Source organism: Harpegnathos saltator, unplaced genomic scaffold (assembly GCF_003227715.2).
Source record: "Harpegnathos saltator strain DR-91 unplaced genomic scaffold, Hsal_v8.6 scaffold384, whole genome shotgun sequence".
NCBI classification, from domain to species: domain Eukaryota; kingdom Metazoa; phylum Arthropoda; class Insecta; order Hymenoptera; family Formicidae; genus Harpegnathos; species Harpegnathos saltator.
Window position 1 is genome coordinate 887,125 of NW_020230188.1, and position 26,392 is coordinate 913,516.

The window sequence follows — 26,392 nt, forward strand, 5'->3', positions numbered from 1 at the left end:
GAATGTTAATTCCATCGGTGTGTCCTACGTGTGGGTTTTATTGAGGATCTTAAATCAAGATCCAAAACTTGACTCTAGAGCGTCGTTCTAACACAAAATTAGAGACGAAAGATAATTCGCGAGTGAAAGATGCGACGTGTCGCATCGGCGAATCACAAGGAGCGGAATCATTGAAAAGCTCCATCCGCTTAGGATCGCAAGTAGACGCTGGTTTACGAGACGCTTGATTGATATTTTCACATATTGAGAGTCTACTCGAAACCTCATAATCCACCGGCGCATATCGGCGCTCTAGTAAAATTCCTTTTCGCCACTGACGTGCATCATTTCTCGTTACGTTCGCAACGTTTAGAACAAGCGATAAACACCCACGGAGAAAAAGAGAGGGGAGGGGGGGAGAGAGAGAGAGAGAGAGTGAGTGAGGAAAAAAAGCGGGGGAAACCGGCGTAAAATCGCGCGTTTGAGCTCGCTCGCTCGCCTATTAAGACGTTTTAGCGCGGTCGACGAGGCCTCTCCTTTAAAGGCCCAAAAGTCCCCGCCGCCGCGCCAACGCTTCTACTTAGAGCCGATGGCGGCTTAACTACCGTAACTGTATCCAGGTCTAAATAGTCGGAGTTACGCTAAGTAGCCCTAACCAGATTAGTGAGTCGTTGCGTGCTCTATTTTTAACGGCGCGCGCGCACAGCGCGGCGCACACAGACCGAGGCGCATTTTACACGCGCGAAGCGACGGAACGAGGTGCCGATGAACGGGAAAACGAAGACAGCCGAGAGACACAACGTCGCGCTTTATCTTAATCCTCGTAAATGGAGCGTACCCTCTCGCGAGATCTCCTCTCGCCCTCTTACCGCCTGGCTGCGTGGCCGCCTCGCAATTTTGCCACCCGATATCGTGCTCCCTGTCTCACTCACTCTCACTCTCACTCACTCTCTCTCTCTCTCTCTCTCTCTCTCTCTCTCTCTCTCGAGAAGGATTTCCGCCAGGCTACAGAAACGAAACGATCCATTTCGCATTCAATCGCAGGAAAGGGGAGAAAAGGAGAAGAGAGGGGAGGAAAAATAGAAAGAAAGAGAGACAGTCTTCGCACGGTGGTCGATCTCTCGACATTCTCGACATCGCGGCGCGATGTCGACGGTGTAGGCCAAACATTGTTGGCGAAACAAGACTGGGCGTCTCGCGCCGGCTCTTCGTCGATTCTTTCGACGCGGCGCGAAGTCCAAATATTAGAAGCAAACATCCTTCCGTCCGCGGCGACGAGGGCCGAATTTATTTACATGATGCTCGACCATTAAACGCCATCCACTTGTCTCGCGACCGTGGCGCGATGGCGAGGCACGGCGAGCAAGAGAGACAGAGAGGGAGAATGGGAAGAATGAAGGGAGCTCCTCGGTGGCGGCGCGGCGACGGGGGCAGGAATTTTATTTCCGCTCACATTAATTTCAACGACGCAGAAGACGCGGTCGCGCCACAGAAGGCGCGGCTTGAAATTACGAATATTATGACTTCAACCAGTTCTCAGAATTCTATGTTTTTCATTCTTTAATCTCGGTCCTCTCGTGTTTCACACCATATCTTATGAACACACTCGCCCTCCCTCCGTCTCGCCTTCTCCCTGTGTGCTTCCTTTCTCAACCGCTCAGTGCGGGAGCAAGGTAACGCGAAGGAGCGCAGAAACGATATCGCGGCGATTCTTATGTAACGGAAAAATCTTAGGAAAAAAAGGAGTCAGTCAAACGAGACGGCGCGCGTCGCGCGAAGCGCGTGACTTATCTCTCTCTCTCTCTCTCTCTCTCTCTCTCTCTCTCTCTCTCTCTCTCTCTCTCTCTCTCTCTCTCTCTCTCTATCTCTCTCTCTCTCTCTCTCTCTCTCTCTCTCTCTCTCTCTCTCTCTCCGACACATTCGCTGACACGTTTGCTCAGCAGGAACACGAAAGTTGTCGAAATAATTACACAGGCCGTTACAGATACAGAAAGTTGAAAATTCGTCATTTCTCGTCGACTCGACTATGCGAACATTTCGATGGACGGTGAGACTTGATTTCCCTCGCGGATAAATTGAAATTTGTATTCTTGGATTTATCTGAAATATTTTGACCGCGCGTGAATCTGATACCTCTCGTGCAATTTGAAGTAGATATTCCGAGTAGGGATTTCGACGCGAACTCACGGATTAATCTTAACCAACCGTACCGTAACATTAACACAATTGGACGGCAACCGGTTTTCCAAGAAGTTTAACATTGAACCGCCGCAACAGTACGTACACAATCACACGTCGCGATAGCGTTTCGGAGTGCAGTGACATCAATGCGACCATCAGGCGACTCCGATATCGAGCGAGGTCTGCCCCGCGAGCACCTGGATCTAAGGATCTCGTCGCGTATATTTAGAGACGAGAGAGAGAGAGAGAGAGAGCGATTCTCTCGGGACACACAAGTCGCGCTCTCCTCTCGTATCCGTATATTATCCGGCGACGAGCAGCGCGGCGGCGCCGCGGATCGGAGCGGTTTCCGGCCGGAGAGAGAGAGAGAGAGAGAGAGAGAGAGAGAGAGAGAGAGAGAGAGAGAGAGAGAGAGAGAGAGAGAGAGAGAGAGAGAGAGAGAGAGAGAGAGAGAGAGAGAGAGAGAGAGTGAGAGAGCAGCAACAGAGTCGCACCGACCGCGCTCAGTCACCCCGGTCTCGCGAGCGATCGACGATTAATATACATTTTAAGCCGTCGGTGGCAAATTTGAATAATCTCCCGGTATTCCGCAGCAGACACTCGAGAAGTCGCGCGCGCGCGCGGAGTCCCTGCAGCAGCCCGAGTCTGGCAACATTACGTTCGAGTGTTTGACGAACGAACGCGTTACGTCCGCCGGCTTTTTTGTTTCCTCCTTCTGGCATCGGCATCAGCGTCGAGCTATGTCGAGTGGTAGCCCGCTCTCACGGACCAGCCGCTGTCTCGCACCGTTTCATCCCGTCCCAACCCGTCCGTGTCCCGGACTCCCATCCCATCGGCTTCGACGCGCCGCGCCGCGTCTCTTCTCCTTCGGTGTCGGTTAAGTTACCGCGGCTTTCCTCTCGCGGCCGTAACCCTCGCGCGCGCGCGCGCGCGCGCGCTCGCGCGAGTGTTCCCCAAAAAAGCGCGTATCCGTGTGTGAAATAAATCGCTAGAACCGGGTCGAGTTACGGCGCGTCGCACGACTCGACGTTGCTTTATTTGAATTCTTAATCCCCCGTCTTGATTTCATTTGAATTTCACTCGCGCGGACGCGCGCGGCAGAGGTGTAATTTCGCGGCGAGACGGGAACAGGCGGGAACTGCCTTTTCGAACTGCCGACGACGTTAATGCTCGCGGTGCCGTATTAATTGTGCGTGTCTTAATTATCGCGAGTTTTAATTATCTTAATACCCGTTTCTCCGAGCCGTCTCGCTTTTCCTTTTCTACCACGAGCCCGATCACTCGGCCAGATTGAAGAGCAACAGCGCGTGACGTGTTCTCGTTAGCGGTGGTTTGCGAGCATTTTTGCAATTACCCGAAACAAAGGCCGCGAGCGATCTACATGGAGCGCTTCGAGCGGTGAAAGCTCACGAAGGGGGTGGTTTGTGGAACCGCTCTTTGCGCGAATTCGTCTGGCGACGAGTGTTTGGTAAACACGCTGTGTGTTCCGATTTTCTCTCTCTCTCTCGCTCTCGCTCTCTCTCTCTCTCTCTCTCGGTCCTTGTTTTGTTTGCCGACAAACTCGGTCTTTGGAGCAGCGATAAAAAAAAAAGTAGAGAGCAGAATCCGAAGATTTCGGGGAACGGCGCGACCCGGCCGGTTCGACTTGGTGGTTTCCTCCCGACTAGCTTCGCGGTGACACTTCGGGGAGCCCGGGCATCCCGGCTATTCAGGCTAACGGCTGGGGAATTTTCGAAATTCGTCGAGGCCGCCGAGACGAGACGAGAGCCGTAGACGGTCCGAGATAACACGACGGATTCTTCCTCCGTTGTGTGGCATAACTCTCAAAGGAGGGGATGAAACTTTATCACCGCATAGCGGTGAATTTGCCGGCGAAATTAAATCCGCCAATAATCAGCGCTCGCATTCACGACGCGAATGCGACGAAAGCGACGGACTGCTCTCTCCCGGCTGCGTTCGCGCTGGTCCAGCGGCGGACCAGCAGCGCGAGGGGTGGCACAAAGAGAGGCGAGAGAGAGAGAGAGAGAGAAAGAGAGAGAGAGAAAGAGAGAGAGAGAGAGAGAGAGAGAGTTCCCGGCCGGCAAAATTCGATTCGCAACCCGCGCACAGAAAGATCGTCAGATCTCCCCGGCGCGAGAGAGCGAGAGAGAGAGAGAGAGAGAGAGAGAGAGAGAGAGAGAGAGAGAGAGAGAGAGAGAGAGCGAGCGAGCGAGCGAGAGAGAGCGAGAGAGAGCGAGAGAGAGAGAGAGCGAGCGAGAGAGAACGAGAGAGAGAGAGGGAGGAGGGGGGAGAGAGGGAGGGGGAGAAGGGGGAAGAGCACCGAGCAGGACGAGGAGACGTGCGAGGAGATAAAGGTTTTCGTTCACGGTCGATCGCGAGCACTGCGATTCGACGATTCGGTGCACGTGTGTATGCAACGTGCACGTACAGAGAGGGTGATAATGTATTCAAGGTCCGCCCCGTGCGCCGAGTAGTGGGGTGAAACGGGGCGGCCCGCGCGCTATAGGTACTGTAACAGATGTTAATTATCCCTTCTGTATAGCCGGCGAAAAAAGGAGCTCGCTCGCTCGCGCGCGCGTGCGCGCGCGCGCGCTCGCATTCGCGCTCGCGCTCGCTCTCGCTCTCGCTCCTTCCTCGGGCCTCGGACATATCGTCCGATCGTACGTTGCATCCCCGCTCGTCGCCGCCAGCGCGTATATTCTCGCGGCTACGCCTAGCGCGCTCGCGCCAATCGGAGGGCGCGCTCGACTTCGACCGACCCTACTGGCGATTATTCGCACGGATCTTTCTGCTTAAATCTGCAGATCCGTTTAATGCCAAGAGATGCGCCGCGCCGCGCCGGCGAGGCGCGCGCGCGCGCGAGCGAGCGAGAGGTAGAAATAACAATGGACACACAAGAGGATGGAGACTCGCTCGCGCGCCATCCGCGCCGTCGTTCGCGGGGAATCCCTCGGCTGTGAAGGCTTGAGCGCCGCGCACGGACGACGTCGGCGACGTGTCGTCGCTGCCAAACTCGTGCGGCTAAGAATAGAGCGCGATCGCCGAATTAAGAAAGGATACCTACCGTGTCCGCCGTCCGTGAGCTTCCACCGTGAGCGAATCGCGACGGATCGATGGAGGAAGTCTGCGAGGACAAAGCGCCCCGTGGAAGCAGACCTCCACTCTGCGAACATCCCGTTCCTCGCGAAACGCGGCGCCCGCGAGCGATGCCCGCGACTTCTCCACCGGCACGGCGCACCCGCGGCCGCGCGGAAGGGGGGGTTGATCTTTCTCGACGACCGGCTGACCGGCTCACATCGGTCTGAATGGCGTTGCCGCCGTCGACGTCGCCGCTCCGCGCCGGCACAATTTCGAGGAGGAGGAGGAGGAGGAGGAGGAGGAGGATGATAGAGAAAGTCAGCCCCGCGGCAGCGGGGCAGGTCGGGATTACGGCGCGTGACACCGGTCCACGCCGATTCGATACCCCCGACCCCCGCGGAAGGTTAATTATTTACGACTCGGCTCATCAGTGACCTCGTGATCGGCAATTATCGTCATCGGGCCCGACAGCGCGCGACGCGCTTCATCACGCATGATCGGCGAGCTTGAGTATCGCCGGTGCGGTCCTCCCGTGCGTTTTAACGGTTCCGGTTTAAATCGCAAAATTCCATCGCCGACGACGAGCGGTTTCTGCTTTCCGCGTCAGCGGGCACAATCAAGCGCGATATTAATAAGGGACCGACTGTGCGTGGCGAACGAGCCATCCATCGGCTACTCATCGCGCGCGGCGCGGCGCGACGCGACGCGACGCGATGCGACGCGACGCACGTTCCTGAAGGATGCGGTTCGGCGTCGCGCCGGGGTCAAAGCCGCGCGCCAAAAGAGGCGCAAACGCCGTACGAGGCGACGTAGACGATCGCGCGCGCGCGCGCGCGCGGTAAGAAGTCATTTTCCAACGGATTGAAATTCCATTCCGCCGTTTCTCATTGCGAGAAGGACGAAGAGAGAGAGAGAGAGAGAGAGAGAGAGAGAGAGAGAGAGAGAGAGAGAGTGAGAGAGAGAGAAAGGAAAGACCATGAAATGACAGTTAGTGCGGATATAACCGCACCGAGATAAACCCCATCGATTGGTCGGACGTTAATGCTTATCACGCCGCCTGCGCTCTCTCCGCATCTCCTTTTATTGTTCCTCTCTCTCATTTCTCATTTTTACCCGCCATCGACCGTGTCCTCCCCGTCTCGTCGCCTCGATCTCCTTCTTCCGTCGACGCGCACCTTCGCCGCCGGCGCGACGCGACGCGACGCGACGCGACGCGACGCGACGCAACGGCGTGTAACGGGCTTAAAGGCTGCATTCCAATAACCGAGAAACGAATTGTCGTGCGCTCGCGCGTTATCGCGCCAGGCTGGTCGCTCGAGAGAAAGAGAGAGAGCGAGCGAGAGAGAGAGCGAGAAAGAGCGAGAGAGAGAGAGAGAGAGAGAGAGAGCAGCGTACTGGCGGCACTCATATATCACCGTAGCTTTTGTTACAGCGACATGCCTTTGTTTTCGCCTCGTTTTCGCGATTCTCTCGCATAGCTGCCTCCTTGAGTCTAGTACAGACCTGCAAACATCGTCGTCGTCGAGCGTGTACCTCAGCGGGGAGCGCGGATTTCGATCGAAAATAGGTCGATCGCTACGACGACGTGCGCTCGGATACATTGTGACACGCGAGCCGAGCGCCTATGCGCGACTCGCAACTGCCAACTCCTTTCGCGACTCCTTTTTCGCGGAGAGAAAGATACACGATATCGCCCGTTGATTCGCGTTTCCCGCGAATCGGGAGATAGCGCCGCTCCTTGGAAGCGGTACTCGGCGAGTCAGCGGAACACGTGGGAAGCGAATTCGCGGCGGTTCGGCTCGCCCGACGACTCGCTGCCTCGCCGCTCTCTCTCTCTCTCTCTCTCTCTCTCTCTCTCTCTCTCTCTCTCTCTCTCTCTCTCTCTGCAGAGCGCTCGACGCCAGGATAACCAGGTTCGCCTTCGCTTTCTGTTGCAGGATGCGCTGAGAAGCCGGCTGGTTCGCGAGGTTCGAGATGTCCGCCGTAACCAGCCCGTATGGCCCCCGTAAGAGCATTCTTTAGCATCAGGCCGAATATCAGATAGCGATACTACTCTAATGCCAAAGGTCCATTCCGCGCGCGTAAACAATGACGACAAGGCCGATCCGAGATATCCGGCCTGGAGAGATCGTCCGAGCAGCCGCGCACGATCGTCGCGGTCTCCTCCCTCCCCCACCCCCCCCCCACCCGACCGCCCGCCCGCGCGACGTTGATAACAATGATGATCCGGCTCGCAACAATTATGAATCCCGGCGATTCGTCCGACTGGAATGCTCAAGCTGGGAAGGGCTTCCCCGGCAGCCGAGTTCGACGAGACGAGTCTCCGCGAACGCGCTGAGAATTCGTCCTACGCGAACGGCCTCTCCGCGGAACGGCCGAACGTTCCGGCGCGGCGTCGCAAGTGAAAGCAGTTGTTGTGCGGCGCGGCGCGGCGCGGACAGCCGCGAATCGCGAGATTAATTCCCTCAAACAAAAGTATCGCCTTATTCGCCGAGCGGCTGCGCGGCGCGTCCATTCCGGGAACGTCCGCCGGACGGCTTGAGTTCGCGGGATTGTAATTGACGCTAAAAGTTGATATCTATTAACTGCGATATGAGAAACGGGCAACGGTTGCGCGCCATCTCGCCTTGAAACGCGCCTCGCGCGCGGTACTCGTTACTCGGAATTAGTGACCATTGTCACACCTCCGCCTCGCGAAAACGAGTGCAGCCGCTCCTCGCAGGCCGCGGCTCGCCGCAGCTTTCCATTCTTCCTCGGTGGGTTCCTCTCGGGGGGAGGGAGGGAGGGAGGGGGTTGTTTCATCCGGAATACGGCGAAGGGTCGCGTGTGAGAGACCGCGCGCGCGCGCGGCGATTCCTTCGTCGGAAACGCTCGAGAAGCACGCGCGCGATGTCGGCAAGCGAGGAATGGCACGGTGTTAGGATTAGCCGTTAATCCAAACGAGACGGCGATCGAATGAATTCCATCTTTCATCAGCGGACATGCTTTCCGACTCGGTCTACAACTACGCGACGACCCGACGGGGCGCCGCCGATCAGGACAGCGACTCCCAGTACGAGAGCCAGGCGCAGTTGCAGATCACCAGCAGCATACAGAAGCCGCGGAACAAGCGGAAGAACTTCAAGCCTATAAGCAGCCGGATGGCGGAGGTGTCGGACGAGTCCGAGAGGGACGACGATGAGCCGGAGGTCGTGGAGGAGAGCTCCAGTGAGATCCTCGAGTACGAGAGGAAGACGATGCTGTTGCCGGCCGAGGAGAGATCGAAGCAGAGGCTAAACAACAACGAGGTCAGCCCGATGGACCTCTCGGTCACCACCAGGCCGCCCTCGTCCGAGGCCGACGACGACAGCGCGGACTCCCTCAGGCACAAGTTTATCTTGGAGCAGCTGAGGTCGCAGAAGCTGTACTCTCCCGGCACAGAGGTAAGCGCCGCGATTGACCGACGGTTGTTCTCAGCCGCGACAAAAGGATCGCTTGAATTAATCGTATCGTCACCGCGAACGAGTCGTCGTACGTGTTTCGTATCGGGGTGGGGAACGGAATTTCTGCTTCTTCAAATTTTAAGGTCCGCGAGAGCCGGGAATTCTGTTTTCTTCAACCGCAGCAGCCACTTTTTCTGTCCTTTTCCTTTTTCTCTTTTTCCTTCTTTTCTTTTCTCCATGAAAATGTTTGTCGCAGTTTCCATCGCAATTTTGAAATCAAATTCGTCGATTTACGTACATTTCGATTTTCCCGCGATAAATTCTCCTCTCTCGTGGGGACGTGAACTCACACTTCCGCGGCACGATTGACGCGAAAATATCTATTATCGCGCGCAGGCGAGAAGTCCAAACTCCGACTCGTCGGAGAGGAGTGGCAGCGGCGTCTTGGACGCGGAGTCGTCCCGCTTGGACGATCAGGACACCCAGTTTGAGGACGAGCGGGGCAACGACGCGGACGGCGAGGCCGAGATCGAGGAGCGGAAGCCCTTCGAGGGGATGAGGGAGTACGCGGAGTCGACGATGCAGGAACTTCTAGCGATCTACGGACTGGCAGGAGGCGAGCTGGCGAAGTCGGTCAGCAGGCAACTGCCGCCCACGTTCCTCAACCCGAGTGTTGGTCAGCAGGCTCAAGGTAAGTACCTTCCAAAATCCGCGGAATCTCGTCGACGCCGAGCCGGATCGGCAACTTTTGTATATAATTCCCGACGGTTCCTTCCAACCGTCGTCGTCCGAAAGATCAAAGTCATCGTTGCGTTTCTGAAACTCTCCTTCCCTCTCTCTCTCTCTCTCTCTCTCTCTCTCTCTCTCTCTATCTCTCTATCTCTCTATCTCTCTCTCTCTCTCGCTGTCTTCAATTAATATAGATGGCTATTGAAATGATCGACGATCCTAACCCCGCTCGTGCTTTCCTCGCGATTCAAGTAGCAATTAGAGAACCGCCTGCGTCGGCATCCGGCAAAATCTTCCGGCGCAAGACGGCGGATTGGTTGGCATTGAATTTCGGGGTTGGCGCAGGGTCGATCGTTGGCCGCGGCTGCTCGGCACTCGCGATCGAGCTTGGCCGGGGATCAATCGCGCGCCTCTCTCTCTCTCTCTCTCTCTCTCTCTCTCTCTCTCTCTCTCTCTCTCTCTCTGGCCGATTTATGGCAGATTTATGGCTCTCGACGCAAAGCTTCGCGCGACGTCGTCGCGCTTTTGCTGAACACCCCCGGTGAAATTCGCGACCGAATCAACCGGGAGGAGGACGGGCGACGGGGGAAGGCCGTTTTCTTCTGTCGGGGGTTCTCGAGCCGATATCGAGCGCGGTAGCAGCCGCGATGGTCGTCCGATACGATGTGAATTAGAAGCCTCTGCCGAGAGCGGCGGGTTACGTCAGCCGGTATCGCGATAAACGAATTCACTTCTCGCGATACGCGAGTCGCGCACTCCGGATGAGGGACTCCCCGAGCGCGAGCCGGCCGGAGCTTTCGGCCGGGACTGTACGTGCACCAGAACAGAATGTGGCACTTACATATTGCCGGTGCATCGCATATGTGCGCACGTGAATATGTGATGGCTCTCGCGCAAGATGGCCGACTTATAACTCATAAAGTCGGTCGGTCCGGCTGCGCTAAGCGTCGACTGCCCGACCCGCGATCGATGGATGCCTTCGAGATCAGCCAGCGTCATCGTTTCCCGTTGCGCGTGCGACGAGCGTGGGTTGACGCTCTCGAGAATTCCCTACAGCCAGGAATTCTCGAGTCGCTGCTTTAGGTTGCGCGCTCTTACCTCTTAGCACCTCGCGCGCGCGCGCGATCGCGCGTGAATCGTTTCGATCGCGTCTCCTGCGAGAAGGCCTGTCTTTGAAACGCGTATTACGGTAATCTCTTAATTACGATTTCAACGGAGCGATTTGCTACGAAGCGGCTGAGGTAGGACCGAGACAATTGTGAATCAGCTTGTGCAATTCTGAATTGCACGCCGCCTCCTCTTTCTGTTTCTCTCTCTCTCTCTCTCTCTCTCTCTCTCTCGCTCGCTCGCTTGTTCTTTCAAGCGTCCTCGACGAAAGTCGCAACGGCGAATAGGTTTGAAATTTTTTAAGCTACAATAAATTAATCGTCATCTACTTGGTCTCCTTGATGATATTGATACAACATGTGACACAATATGCGTAAAATGTTATTGAATGACGGCAATCGAAAAACTACCCGCCGTCGCGTTCTCATTGTTGCGTCTACCAGCTGGTCGCCACCTACGTGACAAAGAACAAAAGACAGGCTCTCGCGGCGCGACGTATCGTCGCGATCGATACGAAAATCGCAATTTATCATGCAAAAGAGTTTAAAGCGCGCTAACACGCGCCTCTCGACAATGACACGTGTTATACGTGACGGCAGAAAAAAAAGCCAGGAGAACAGTACTTCTCCGCGGACGTCATTCGCCTCCGCTGAACTTTGCATCGACTCGAGTGCGCGAGTAAATATGTTATTACGTATTTGTCTGTATCGTTCGGAATATACGATCGTTTCGCGTTAACCTCGGGGAAATATGAAATTCCGTATTATCCGCGTATCCGACGAGCGCGAGAGAGGACTCGATCCCCCGAGACCTCGCTGACCAAGCGCGCGTCACTCATATTTTCCTCGTACCAGTTAATAAACGCGTAAATTTAAACATCCGTGACCTATATGACCATTCTCTCTAAGCGCACGATACGATCGGCTGTCAAAGCGATCTGCGAGCGGCTCTGCGAGCTCAGTCGATCGCTCCATTTCGTGGCACCGCGTGCGCGCGCGCGATATTAAAGGGACGTGCACCGAAGGGAGAGAAAAGGTGTGAGAGAGAGAGAGAGAGAGAGAGAGAGAGAGAGAGAGAGAGAGAGAGAGAGAGAGTGAGAGAGAGAACAGAGTGTGTCATACACGCGATCGTCACGCTGAGAGCGAGAGCGGACCGATAATCCGGCGCGAAGAAAACCAGAAAAGCCGACCATGCGAGCACGGGCGGAAGAAGAGGGAAGGAGACGGCTTCGGAGGATCGAAGGGAGGCTCGAGCGAGGGGACGAAGGGGCAGACACCGCGGTGCCTCCGTGAACCCATTAATCATTCCACCCGGATAAAAGGCAGTAAGGATGAAAAGAGAAGACGGACAGTCGGACGGACAGCGGGCAGGCACGCAGACGCTGGAAGGAGCGAATAGGAGAGGCAGAGAGAGAGAGAGAGAGAGAGAGAGAGAGAGAGAGAGAGAGAGAGAGAGAGAGAGGGAGGGAGTATCTCTTCTCTTTCACTCCATCCGCTTCCTCTCTCGCGCTAGCGCCCGCGTGCGTGCGTGCGCGCGCGCGCGCGCGCGCGCAGAATCATTTTTTATTTTTGTCCTTTTCGAAATTCGTCAGACGCCTCCATTGTCAGGGCCCGCGGAGACTCCGAGAGACAGGCCTCCTCCTCTCGTGCCCCCGAGCGTCGTCCCGTCGCAGGGGCCAGATTCATTAACTGATAGCACGATTCTCCCGGCTCGGTTACGTTTTTTAACGATATCCGTCCGCAGCGCCGACTCGGAAGAATGATCGTCGAATGCCACCCGTCGGGCGAGAAAATCCGCTGCGTCCTCGAAATCGGCCGGCGGACCGGCCGCCGCGCGATCGACGGCTATCTCACTCACTCTCTCTCTCTCTCTCTCTCTCTCTCTCTCTTCCCTTCTCTATATAGATCGTCATCCAATTTAGCGACGCCTTAAAAAGTAATCGACGTTATACCGGATGATTATCTACTCGAAAAGGTACACACACGTGTCTCAGACGCGCCGCGCCGCGCCGCGTCGATAGGAGAAGAAATTCAGAGCTCGGGGCGGTTTCTCGATCCGGTTGTTTCTAGATCTCTATCTGGCGCGTCGCTCGCTACAAACCTCGACGAAAAATACCGACCGTCCCTCTCTGTAATAAAGCCCCCCGCGACAATAAGTCCCCGTTTCGAAAAGCGAGCGAGCCTCCGCGCTCTCTCTCTCTCTCTCTCTCTCTCTCTCTCTCTCTCTGTCTCTCTTCAAACAACGCCAGCGAGAAAACCCTTCGTTAAGAAAGACGCCGGATTCAAAAAGCCAGCTAACTCGAGCGCCATTCAACGAATCTGTCGTATCTGCCGGTCGGGTTTAATTCGAGACGTTGGTAGCGACTAACTAAAGGAACGGGGAATCGGCGGTATCGGGGCGAGGGACGCCGGGAGGAGGGGAGTCTGGATCGCAGCCTGGTTACGAGCTTTTATGTCTCCGGAGCGCGCGTACCTCGCTCGCATGAGTTAGGTATGACGGTCTTGCCGAGGACGAATCGTTGCGAGATCGAAATCGGAGCTTCCTTTCCTCTCCTCGCTCGGGGACAAAGAGCCCTCTCGCAGCGGATCACGAGTGGCGTTGAAGACTTCAGGTGTTCGGCCGGCCGCGCTGAATTGTGGCTCGCGGTGTCTCTCTCGATGAATTTTAATGCGCGACTGAAAAATGCGAGAACAATAGAGCGAGAGAAAGAGAGAGAGAGAGAGGGGAGGGGAGAAGAGAAGGAGGAAAGAGAGAGAGAGAGAGAGAGCGAGCTTGTTCGCGTTGCCATTTTCTTGATATTAAAGATAGAAAACGACGAGAGAATTCGTGATATCCTTCGAGCCATTTACGTCGCGCCAACTTTCAAATACTCTCTCTCTCTCTCTCTCTCTCTCGCGCAGCGTCACCGCCAATGACGGCGCTTAATTGCGCTGTTTCACGCCGTCAAATTTTCACGAGAATACATAAAATGGCATATCTCGCGTTCTCGGGCGTGGAATATTTTCTGCCGCGGCGTAGGATGGCGCGGAGAGCAAGTGGAAGGAGCAGAAGAAGATCGACGCCGCGAATCTTGCGAGACGTTGATCGGCGCGCTGGATTCCCTCGGTGCGACGAGATCGTGAAACGTTTTATGAAAGCTTTTATGAAAGGCTTTACGAGCCACAGGCCGAACTGGGGCCCCGAGTTCGCTTCTGCTACACACGTGCTGCCACGGCGACGAGAGTCCCCTTGAAGCCCCGCGGGGACCTGCACTCGTCGTCGTCATCGTCATTCTCCTACTTCTCCCCTTCCTTCTGCTCCTTCTCCTCTCTTCTCCCTACTCTCTTTATCTCGCCTTCCTCGCGCGGCCCCGCGACGACGAGTCGCGTTTTCTCTATCGATTCTCGAAAGTGCCTCGTTTCTCATCATCATCGTATCCCGTCGTCGATACCCGCGTCTCTCTCTCTCTCTCTCTCTCTCTCTCTCTCTTCCTCTCCTCCTTTTTTCCGTGTCGTCCTTCTCGAACATATTTCATGGCCGCTATTTTCCTCGAGTGAAATTTTTTCCGCAATACCGAAGCTCGCGGACCGGCGTTCGGCGCGAGCGAGAGCGAAGAGTCGGCCGATCGAATGAATTTTCGTCTTTCCCCTTACGGTCAATTTCATTCGGAGGAGGTTTACGTTTCGCCATTACCATTCGTACGACAGTCGTCGTCCGCGTCGCGTTGATGTCCGCTTCCGGGTCAATTGGATCTTCTCAGCTTTTTTGTTCTCCAATTAAAGTTCTGAGTCAGAGAGCTGCGGCCGGTGAGGGGCGACGGTGAGGTTCTATTGACGTTGGACGCGGTACAGTCCTCGCAGCAGCGAGCTGCGTTAGCAACGATTACACGTATCTCTCGAATCTTGCCTTCTTATTTTTCCTCCTTTTTTCTTGTCTTTCTTTCCTTCTTCCCTTCTTTTTTCAACGTCTATCGACACCACCGCGATTGGAATCGTTAACGAGCCTGTCCGACGTCGTGAGTCGATTATTTGCGGAGAATCGGAATTTTTCGCCGCGATTATAAATTGACGTGTCGGCGAACTTTAGCACGGAGCGGCTCTCCGCGGCGAGAGCGTGGAGAGTATAGAACGGTAATCAAGTTAAGCCGCCGATTATGAGCAGTTATTATCCGTGAGAGCGGCGCTTTTTTTGCGAAATTATCCAGTGCGCGGCGCGACGTCAACTTCAGCGGGAATTTCCGCGATGAAGTTGACAAGGAGGAGACGCGGTTCGCAGAGATCGTGAAACAACGCGTTCTGTCCGATGACGTGACTTTTCCATCGGCTGGAAATCAAGAATGGCACCTTTGCTCGCAGTTGACTCCTCCTCCTCCTCCTCCTCCTCCTCCTCCTCCTCCTCTTCTTCTTCTTCTTCTTCGTCTTTCTTTACTCGTCCGCTCTCGCAGACTTCGGTCAAATTAGCGCCGAGATTGAGTGAGGTAAAACGAGCGAGCGAGAGAGCGAGAGCGAGAGAGAGAGAGAGAGAGAGAGAAAATAGACCGGAATATTATACCACCCGTGAAATCCTTTCCCATTCCCGTTCGTTCCCATTCGCGAGCGTTCTCCTTACTCTTTTCCCTCCTCACTCGGCGGCATCTTGTTTATTTTGCCCGTCAGCTCACTCTGACACTCGGACATTCGTTTAAATTTAGAATTCAATAGGTTCCTTTTACCGGCTGTACTTTCGTGCCTTAACGGAGATATTCCCCGCTCGTCGGAGATTATTTGTTTAATTCCAGCTCTACGTCGATCTCTCGCCGCCGCGCGTTTCCCGTTCCCGCGCGTTTCCCCTGCCCGGGCTCCGATGTCCCCTTGTCAACCCGGAACTCTCTTCTTCTCCGCATGTCCCCATCGCCGTTTAACGCGCAACTATTTCGAGTACGTTCCTCTTTCCTTCCTACGGGCGCTCTGGCTACCGAGCGCCGTGACGAACACCGTACGATACCATTCAACGGTACTCTTGATTGTCGTTCGTTCTTATCGACATTGTCCGGTAAAGATACTATCGATCGCGACATTTCGCGATAGAAATACGAGCGCGAAAATGCACATTGCGTCGAGCGCGTGCGTGAAGTCGCGATGAAACAAATGCGCTTTCGTTTCATTAGGATATTTCATTAAGCGGAGGAGCGGAGGAGCGGGGAGCGTGCGAGCGGGTAAACAGGCAGTTAAATTTCAAATCTTAGATTAGTTTGAGATTAAGGGACGCGATAAACGTCAACGCCGCACGAAATATTCCGTGACCGGCAGGCTCGCACCGTGAACCGTACGTAGTACGAGTAGCAGCGGGATGATGTTTTAGCGTGCGTCGTAATTTGTTAATGATTTATTTCCGAGACGGCAGAACGGATGAGATGCGTGGCGAGAATTGTCGCGCGATCTCGCGAAACGGCCGCGCTCATAGCTCCGCGCTCTGTCTCCCGACACGCAGCTTTCCTCGAGAGCGCGCCGCCTCTCGATGCGGGGAATATCGCGCGGAGGGTAAATGCACCGATCGCTTTATTACTTTATTTCGCTGTGCGTCCTCCACTCGCGCGCCGTGTTGGCGCGCGAGGTGCGAGTTTTACGACCGGGCCCCTGTCTTTGTGCCGTCCTCGCCGCCGACGCGACGCCGGCGACAAGTAGTTCTCTCTCATCGAATCAATGGATCGGGATCCCAACGAACGATACCCCGCGCCGTCTCACCGCGTATTCGCGATAATTTTATTTTTACGAGTACCGGTTTTGCGCACGCGCGTTCTCGCGCTGCCTCCTCGAGCGAGCGCGGCGCGAGCTCCGGCGGTGAAACTCCGCTTTCGTGAAAATGGACAAATGAAATTTCGTGAAAAATCGAGCGCGCGCGGCGCGCCGAACGTCTTAATGCGGAAGGATATCGATCGTTCGGATCGTTTCGAGCCTGGATCGCCGTCTCATTGTTAGGAGATTTGCATATCTTAAGGCAAACTGTCGCGAAGGGCGTTTCATTAACATTTCCGGTTTCTCCGACGACGAGCGCGGCCGCTTATTAGCATTACGGGGAAGCGCGCGACTGATTTTTGTCAGAATTCCCCCGAGAATTCTCCGAGATCGCCGATTAACGCGCGTCGAGATTGAGGTCGACCCGTGGCGACGATGACGAAGACGAGATTTCTACCTCGCCCCCTCATTCGCGCGGCACCTCTTTGCCTCTCCTCCTCGTTCGCGGTGTCGATAATCGAATGAAAAAGGCGATCTTCCATTAGCATTTCCACGGAGACTCTGCAGGCTCGATTAATTTTTCAAACGATCCCACCTCCGCCGGTTTCGTCGATACGTGCGCCGAGATAGGGAGACAGCGAGAGAGGCGAGTAGTCGTGGCCGAGAAGGCCCATTAGGCCTCACGGGCGCGGAGGCCCGTGGGCCCCTTGTCAGTCTCCGAAAACCAGAAAGTCAGCTTGTCAAATTAATCACGGATGACCAATCCATCAGGAGGCATTCCTAGCCGAGAAGGATCTTCTCGTTGTCGTCGTCGTCGTCGTCGTCATCGTCGTCGTCGTCGTCATCGTCGTCGTCGTCGTCTTCTTCGTCGTCGTCGTCTTCGTCGTCGTTGTAGTAGTCGTAGTCTTCTTCTTCTTCTTCTTCTTCTTCTTCTTCTTCTTCTTCTTCTTCTTCACGGCCAGCTACCTCATGGTGTTGGCCTCCCCGCCAACTAGGTTCGCGAACTCTCAAATCGTACTTGTTCGGAAGGTCAAATCCGCCCCCCACACGCTCGCCTCACGTATTCGTATATCGAGTGCCATTTGCAATTAACCGCGCGAGGCCACGATAATTAGTCTCAATTATCATTGGATTATTTGAATGGAGGACGCCGGCGAGAGAGAAATAGAGCAGGTAGAGCGTATCCGTCCGCGACGATGGCGAGGGGACCGCTCGAGGACGCGCGAGGGTGTCGATAACCCTCCAGAGCCCTCGATCGTTCCGATTCCCGAAGTATCTCGAGAGAAGTGATCCCGCTCGAGATGACGGTGTGTGACTGACGAACGAGAAAATAAGAACAGACATCGACTATCTCGTGGGAGTGCGGGCACCCGAAAACACATGGCCGAGGGCATGTACAGTCCTGGGAAAAAACGCGATTGGTCGACGCGATTTGGTCGACGAAAGGCGATATTTCTCGCCGTTTCTCCGGCTTTTCGCTGATTAGCGAAAATCTGTCACACAGCCGCGGCGCGGCGCGGCGCGGCGCGACGCGGCGACGGTATCGCTTTGGCAGCCGCGCGACGCTTCGCCGGGCGGCTTTGCCAAGTATTTATTACAGCCAATTGCCAAATTAACGGCCCACAAGTCGACTTTAGAGCCGATCGTCACCGGCGAACGAGATCGAGCGAACGCTCGATCGTTTATATTTAAATCAATGTCTCCTCGTCCGACATTGTTGGTCACGTCGCTCCTTCGATCGTTCCGAGCGACTGTTTCGGTCAAGTCATTCCGTAAGTGCCTTTTCCCCCGTGATTATTCACATTTTTATCACACCCGTCTCACGCTCGCGCACGCAATCACGATCGCAACGCAGCTCACCCGTAGTTTTACACGCAAAGCAGAAGAGAGAATCATCTTTTTCTCGCGACTGGCGAATCCGGCGAAACGTCGCGCGCGCACGAAATACCGTGGAGGCCTAGAGAAGTCGCGTTCGTTGCTCGCGTCTCTCCTCCGAGGGCGACATTGCCAAATAAAGGGTTAAGGGCCATGCCGAATCTCGGGAGCCTTTTATCCGGGCCCGATGCGCCGGATGATGCAGAGGAGAGAAAAGACCCGCGAAAACCAGTTTGTCCAACCTAATACGGTGCCCGTGGCATCTCGGCGGTCTTAATGAACTTCTGCCTCTCTTTCTCTCGATCCTTCTCTCTCCCCCCGCCGCCGCTCTCTCTCTCTCTCTCTCTCTCTCTCTCTCTCTCTCTCTCTCTCTCTCGCTCGTCCGTCCTTCCTTCTTTTTTCCCCTCTCGGATTCCCTCCGATCCCGAAACTTCCGCAGATTTTTCCGCGAGGATGCGTGCCCTTCATATGGAATACGTTACGACGGGCGAGACGGGGGGGGAAGCGAGAAACTGTTTAAGAGGCACCGGTTAAATACGACGTACGTAGCGCCAATTACGCGCGACATGTCCTACTTTGCATCGGTGACGAAGAGGAGGAACACGCGTCGCGATCCTTATTCGACGAGAGTCTTCCTCGTGCAAATACAACGGAGAGTGGTACCGACAGCTCTCGTAGCTGCGCATGCTTTATGAAAACATTTCGCGGGGGATTTCCTCGGTGTTCGTAACGGATGAAGACGAGAGGCAAGAGAAGGAGAGAGGGGGGAGGATGAGCTCGCGCAGGAGGCATTAAAGCTGGCCTAATCTTAATATTCAAATTTTGCGGCGAAACTACGTCGGTCCGTAAGGGTTGGACGCGGTGCAGGGGGGACGGGGAGAAGCGCGATCGAAGAGGCGATGAGAGTGGATGAGAAGAGAGAGAGAGAGAGAGAGAGAGAGAGAAGAGAGCAACGAGAAGGAGAGAATGGCCGCGCATAACCGATTCTCGAACTCATAAATTTTAAATTATGTCAAGCAAAAAGAAAGGACGCGCGGATAGAGGACCCGACCTCGGCTAAAATAAGAGAAACGCGCGGCGGTACTTCCCCTCCTCCCCCCTCCTGCCGCTACGGCCGCCGCGCCGCTGCTCCAGAAAAAGGTCGAAAAGCGCAAACTCGCTGAGCCGCGCGGTAGAGGACGCGAATGAGGATCGACGTGGAGGAATTGTTTCTGCATAACTCAGCGAAAAGTATCCCATACGCTACGATACTTCCCGCCGCGAGGCTCTTTTTTTTTTTTTCGGATTCCTTTGGAAACGTACGCGGATGGGGAGGGAGGGAGGGAGGGGGAATAACGGTGAGATAATAAAAGAGGGAAATAGAAGCCAGTCAGAGACGCGTTATAGTGAATTTTTATCGCACGCGCGACCAGGCGAGGGAACAACAACACAGATGCATCACACGGTGCGCGATTTCGTCGCCGTGGCGATCAATTCCGGTCCGATTTGCATATGTGTTGAACAATCAGAGAAGATATTTCCCTCTCGCGTCTCATCCGTAGCCCCGCGCGCGCGCGCGAGAGAGAGAGAAAAATCGTAAACTCGGGGCCCCGGCAAAAACGGCGAGACTAAAGGCCACTGTCAGGGAATTATTAGGGTTTCTACGTCGTAAGGCCCCGCTGGCAGAAGGCCGGCCGTGGAAAGGGGAAGGGCTCATTGCCTCGACACGTTTTCCATACGCGAACCGCTTTATGGGGGTCGCCACGAAATTTCAGAGGGCCCCATTACCGCGTCGGGAGGGGCCCCGTCCGTCGAGTCGAATTTCCGGCATTAATTCGACATTATGCGATATTCAAATCTGTGCCGTGGAATTTTTCAGTCTAACGAGATTCTACCCTGCCCTTGCCTCCCTCCCTTTCACGAAAGCCTTGGACCTCTTGTTCGCCTTTCGCTGTGCGCGGAACGTTCCGGAACGAGAGCGTTCCTCCATTGTAGAAAATTGCGGAACGCCATTCGCCGCGGAGATTCGCCCGGTCTTTCAGTTTCGTTTTCCGATCGCGATGACTCGCCGCTCCGAGTCGATTTTAATTGCCGTTTGATTGCCTCCTTGATTGTCCGTTTGATCGGATAAATTGCACCCGACGTGCCCCTCTGTCGACAGCGCCGCCAAGTTTGCGATTTGCTGCCGCGCGATTTGCGACACGCGAATACGAGTGTTTTATCACGCGAGTCTCGGTGATATATATATCATCTCCGGCAAAAATATTTCGCGGCCGTTGCTCGCGTTGCTCGAGGATTCCTCCTCATCTCGTGGCGTCCTCTCGTTGCATCGAGCGCGCGAATGAACGGCGATTGGACGGCGAGGGAGGCTGATCGTCCGCGCGCAAGCGTGAGCGCGAGGACCGCCGAGTAGCGAGCGCGGCGTTCCTTTGTTCGCGGCCAGTTTCATTTTTCGAGTATGGAGGATAATTAATCTTGGGTGGGCATAAAAGGGTTTTCGGGTTCGGCCACGAGAAAAAATGAGCGCAGCTCTGGCTTCGGCCGCGCGGCCAGTTGTTCGCTGGCCCTTTTTTCTCCCTCTCCTCGTCCACGTGTGTGCGCGTGCGCGCGCGCGCGTTTCTTCCCTCGGGCCCCTTCGCGCACCACGTGAACTCCTGCCCCCGCGTTTATTCTCTTTTCGTTTCTATTTTAACATTTCTCTCTTTCTTTTCGCCCGATCTTCCTCCCCCTCCCCCCCCCTCCCCGGCCGGTCTTTTCTATCTCGTTCATCCACTCAGCCGCCTCCCACACGTAGCACCGCGGGACTCTAAACCGCCATTTCGTAGCCCTCCGTCTCTCCCCGACCGCCGCCGCCGCCGCCACTCCGTCTCTCCTTTTTTTCCGGAATTTGAGTCAATAAAAAATCGCTTGGAACAAAGAAACGAACGGCCGCCAATTTCTCACCGGATAATGCCCGAGCCCATCGGTCCTGGGGAGAAGGCTAATCACGGCTGGCCATCTCGACTTCTGTTAGGTGTTAAAAATGGACCCCGCGGGGCCCTACGTTCTTTATCTCGCGGCTGCGCCACGCTGGCCGATCTCCGGGGCCGAGAGCGGATGTTAAATATTAAAATTTGGAAACGTTACACCGGTGCGTGTCCATCCGACAGAGTCCCGCTTTCCTCAGGGGGATGAAGACGACCGGTGATAAAAAGTCGGGGGAACGACGCGCATCAATCCTCTCTCTCTCTCTCTCCCTCTCTCCCTCTCATCCCCGTGAACGCGAACACGCGCGCGCGCGCGCGCGCGAAAAGAGCGCGCGCTGCCGTTTCGCAATATAAATCGTCGAATCAAGCGTTCTGCAAAAGTCGCCTCGGCGGATTTGCGAGTCTCGCGCGTTTTGCTCTTTTCTCAGCCCCGTGTCCGTTCGGTGCCCTCGTCCTTTACGCGCGGCCTCTCTAACGACGCCACCGCGTTCGCCGCGCTCGATATATATATATATATATATATATCGTTCTCGATTATGATGAGCCGATAGAGGGAATCGGCGATTTATCACGAGACGTACGTCCCCGGAGAGCGCTCGCTCGGCGGCCGCTCTTCTCCGGGCCAGGATTCACCGGACGGCGGCGGAGGACGTCGACCGTTCGCGGACGGATCGGGGTTGCTCGGCGGTTGCTCGATTTGGAATCGCCGAGCGACGAGCGACGGAGCGGCGGCGTCGTCGTCGTCGTCGTCGTCGTCGTCGTCGTCGTTGCCGAGGAACGACGAGGAGGCCCGTCGACGATTCCGGGTTGGACGACGACGCCGCGCTTCCACGTATGCGGTTAGGCACGCGTAACGCGAGGCCCCGGACGAGCGAGCGAGCGAGCGAGCGCGTGCGTGTTTCGTTACATGACGACGACGACGCGCTCGAAATTCGATTCTGACGAGAAACAAGAAAACCGAAGCCGCGCCGTGCCGTCGGTAATCTTGCTTTTGTGTTTGGAATACCAGATTTACGTAACGCTGAGCGCAGAGCGCGACGCGACGCGCCGTAACCGGGCGAGTCGACGCGCGCGATCGAGTGGCGCGTTTTATCGGCTTTTATTTCATCGCACGGTCCGCTCATCGCGTCGAGTCTCTCTCTCTCTCTCTCTCTCTCTCTCTCTCTTTCTCGCTGCCCCCGGCGATATCTAAATTTGCATGTACTACACGCGTGTGCTCTCTTCGGCGCTTATTATCATCATTATTATTGTACACACTTTGTACGCGAAACACTGCTGCCGCACGTTCGCCGATTCGTGCGCCGCGTTCTCACGCGGAAATTCGAGAACGACCAGGGCGGAAGAGCGGCTCTCGCAGGAAGCGGGCGACGACGATTACTCGGATTTCTGGACGAAAGGAGTCTCGCGTCTCGGCTTTCTCCTCTTTGGCGATGCAGCACCACGGAAGACTGCGCGGCCACCTTTCGCCCTGTTCCCCTTCTGATTCTCTCCCGGTGAGGGACTATCCGTACGTGCCGGGGTGAGAAAGGAGGTGAGAGGGAAGAGGAGGAGGAAGAAGAAGAAAAAGAAGAAGAAGAAGAAGAAGAAGAAGCGGCTCACCCTCGGTGGTGCGCGCGCGTAACCCCTGCGGGTCACAGGGAGAGAACGGCGTTTTACCGACTATTAACTCACTTTTACCCCTGTTTCGTTACCCTCGCGGCCTCCGCTACGGCCGGGACGCCGAAGGGTGGGTCTAGAGAGGGGTTCGCAGGCGCCGTCGAGATAAAAACGATACGGAAAGGTACGCGCGAGGAGAGAGAGTCCCTTCGCGTGTGTATTTCTCCCGCGAGATTCCGCGCGTAATCTCTCCCGGTCTTTCTTTTCCCGGTTTTTCTTCCTTCCGTCTCGCGTTGTTTTCACCCCTGAAGAGCGGCACCGCTCTGCGGCCACCCGTTTTCCCCGGAGCTTCCCGGAATGGATGGACTCGCGCAGGTAGCCGGCACGTACCTGCCCGACTCCACGTGGAAGGGCACGTGAAAAAAAGCGCGAGACTCTCTCACCGAGGGCCACGCTCGATTTAACCCCTGAGAAAAATCACGCGCGCGCTCCGGCACCCCTCGTCCCGACCGAGCCGTCGCCTGAGTCGATCTCGAGGGTTAACCGATTTTCCTGCGAAATTTGAAATCGGAGAGCGCGCGTTCTCTCCAATTTGACCTGAACGGTGCGCCCGTTTAAAGGTTTAAGTATCTCGTAAAAATGGGCTCGAGGATATGTGGCGAGGTCTCGCGGCGCCCTTCTTCTTCTTTTTTTCTCCCCCCGTTATGCGCGCGACTTCCGAGGTTAGAGGGTCGGATGTCAGTCGCCGTCTCTAATTTGAGCACCGAGCGTATCCGAGTGATGTCGATTATTTTATTATCCGGTGCGCGAGAATCTCTCTCTCTCTCTCTCTCTCTCTCTCTCTCTCTGTCTCTCTGTCTCTGGACGAGTTTACATCGCTAATCATCCGGTAATGGAAGGTGCAAAATTCTGAGAAAATTCAACGAGTCTCTTTCCAATCCTTCCGGAATTTCGAAGAACGAAATATTGGATGTTACGGAAGTAATTTCCATCGTCATCATTCTCGGATAAACTTTCTCGAGAGAGAGAAGGAGGGAGGGGGAGAGGGATACCTTTTTTTTTTTCTCGATAGTAATAATCGATCCATACCTTGCGAATAATCACGCCAATTTCTCTCAGGCGACGGATACGTTCTCGTTTACTTATCAAAGTATGCTACATTTCGCCGAGCGCTTTATAAATGAGGAATCTCGGCCAGATGACTCATCGTAATGCGTTTTTCTGCTGCGATTGTGTATCGATGGAATATGACTCGCCGCTATGCGAGGCGATTTGGAGCAAAGACGAAAGGGAGAACGTCTCCAGAGGAAGAGAAACACAGGATCCCCGCGGCGCGGTACCTTCTTCGGACTGGGCCTTAAAAATCGAGTCGATTTAAGGACCCGGCCGCGAGCGAGATACAGCGAGAGACGCGTGTACACGCATGCGATTCTTCAGGGATCTCCCTCGCGAGGATGAGAATTCATTTAATACGGGAACGAGCGTCGCCGGGGCCTCTTTTTGTGCTATTCGCCGCGCCTCTTCTCCGCTAAAACGTTATGCGTTTAATTAATTATAACTCCGAATTAATTATACCGATTTATTCATTCAGCCGTGAGAGATGCCCAATCGCGAAATTGCGCTCGGGGAACGCGACAGCCGCGGGCACATTCGCGCGGAGAAACATTTTCCCACAGCTCGCAACATTTTTCCGTCCTTCGGGGGAGTCCGCGAGTGTATGACGGGATAGTCATTTTTCATCGAGCGACGAAACCGCCGTAGGCCGTTCGCGCACGATGGCGAATGAGCGTCATCCATCGCGATAAAGAACGCTCCATTCGCGCACGAAAAGAAAGAAGGGAAAAAGCAATGGAAAGGCGCGTGAAAGGAGAGCCTAACCGCGAAAAATGAGGAAGGATAAATCGGGAGAAAAAGAGATCCAAGGGGTTTCGTAATTTTACCAAACGTCATCGGTCTAACCTTCGGCGTATTCCGGGATGCCCGGCGTATCCCTCCTCCCCTGGGGGTCCCGGTGTTGCTCTCTCTCTCTCTCTCTCTCTCTCTCTCTCTCTCTCTCTCTCTCGCGGCAAAGGGTCTTTAAGCCCTTCCCCGATTCCGAGACTCCTTGCATTATGCTCCTCTCTAGTTTCCTCATTCCTCACCTGCGAGCGAAAACTGCAGGTAATCTCCGGGATCGCGAGCCTCGACGTTCTCAGGGTTCGCTTGCGCGAATCAGACGCGCATCCTATCTACCTGGTGCCACCGCGGATTGTACCCGCAGGGCGGAAACAACCGCCGAAAGCATCCAACTGTTATTTGGCCAGTGGAACTTTTTCCTCGCAATTCTGCGCGTATTTATGTGTTTTTCGAGACACTTTTCGATGACAATTTTCGGGGATCGGAGATCGGAGAAAATCTTCTTTCTTCTCTCTCAAGTAATTGGTGGGTCGATTCATACACGGAGAAAAATATCAGAATATCCCGATCGTTAATTTCGTTATCCGACCAAATATCCGGTGTATTTAATCGGATGACAAAATTAACAATCGGACATTTCGGATATTTTTCTCAGTGTATAAAATCCCGTTTGCTAGCACGAGATATTTCGGCGAATTGAAAGATTATACTAAATTTATTAGAAAAAATTTATTAGAAAAGGTATATTTTTGTTCTTATACAATAAATGATATGATAAATTTCCAAAGTAATGGAGGTCTATTTTAGAAGGTATTCAGCGATATTATCAACTTTTTATATATTCCCCTCCCCATAGGAATATATCTGCCGTTCAACCGGCAGATGTACCTGCTAGCAGTCGATTACGCGGCTTTCACAATCGAGACGTCTCAATTTCACGACTTTGAAACCTAAGAAAAAACTCACCCCGCGCGCGGTCGGTCTCCCTTTTAATACCTGGTAGCAACCGCACATCTCCCGTGGGATCACCGCTTATTCCTCGTATACCCTTGGACCAATCCGGAAGCCCATCGCCCCTCTGTAAGATACTTCCGAAATCACGGCAGAACCTGAGTAACCGGAGAATCAGTCTCGCCGATATTCCGGCGGAGATCACAACTCCAGAGGATCTTTAGAGATCCGTGAGATAGATAGGTAGGTGAAGCGCGGAGGAGCTCGTAGAGAGCAGTTCGAAGCGACCGCGCGCTGCTCTCCGAGATTTCGTTCGATTAACTCTCCTTTTGTTAGTTGGAACAGCAATGCTCGCGAAACAGCAACGTCTCTGGCCGTAGCGGTAATTGAAGATAATAATCCGAATTAGTAATTAGTAATTAATTATGAATTCGGTCAATCACTGGCCGACCGATAGCTGGCGAGTTTGTCGCAAGGCTTCTTATCGAGAGAGCCGAGCATCTTCAGAGCGCGGAGAGTTTTCGTGTTTCAGCTCGACAAATTGTATCACAGGTCTGCCTCTTATCGAGAACAGATGTGAATTTTGCTCAGGACACAGCGGCGATTCGTTCCTCGATATGAGCAAAAAAACGAACGAGTGCGAGCGTTTAAAAGAAAAAGCCATTCGTCGCAGATGCCACCAGCTTGAGCAGCTCAAGCTACCTATAATATTTTATTACGATGATATTACGCGTTAGGCTCCCGTTAGGCCTCGAGGAGAACCGTGAAAATGTCTTGATAACATTAATATATCCACGCTCGCGACTGGCTCGTCCAACTTCTCCACTCCCGAGGCTTCAACAATGCACATCACGCACCTTGGATTTCGCGAGAGAAAAAGGTCGTATTATTAATGCGCGCTATCGACAGCGAAACGGCATCGTCATTAATTGTGAAACCG

General features: G+C 54.7%; 1 protein-coding gene across 2 annotated transcripts in view; it reads left to right on the forward strand.

Moving 5' to 3' along the window:
• Positions 1-26,392, forward strand: part of LOC105188716 (zinc finger protein castor homolog 1) — an 84,097-nt gene that overhangs the window by 27,861 nt on the left and 29,844 nt on the right. For both annotated transcript variants that reach the window (XM_019843947.2, XM_025300844.1), the window contains exons 2-4: positions 7,176-7,243; positions 8,215-8,660; positions 9,057-9,351. In XM_019843947.2, coding sequence (XP_019699506.1) covers positions 7,213-7,243; positions 8,215-8,660; positions 9,057-9,351 — 772 coding nt within the window. In that variant the 5' untranslated portion in view covers positions 7,176-7,212. The remainder of the gene's footprint in view (positions 1-7,175; positions 7,244-8,214; positions 8,661-9,056; positions 9,352-26,392) is intronic.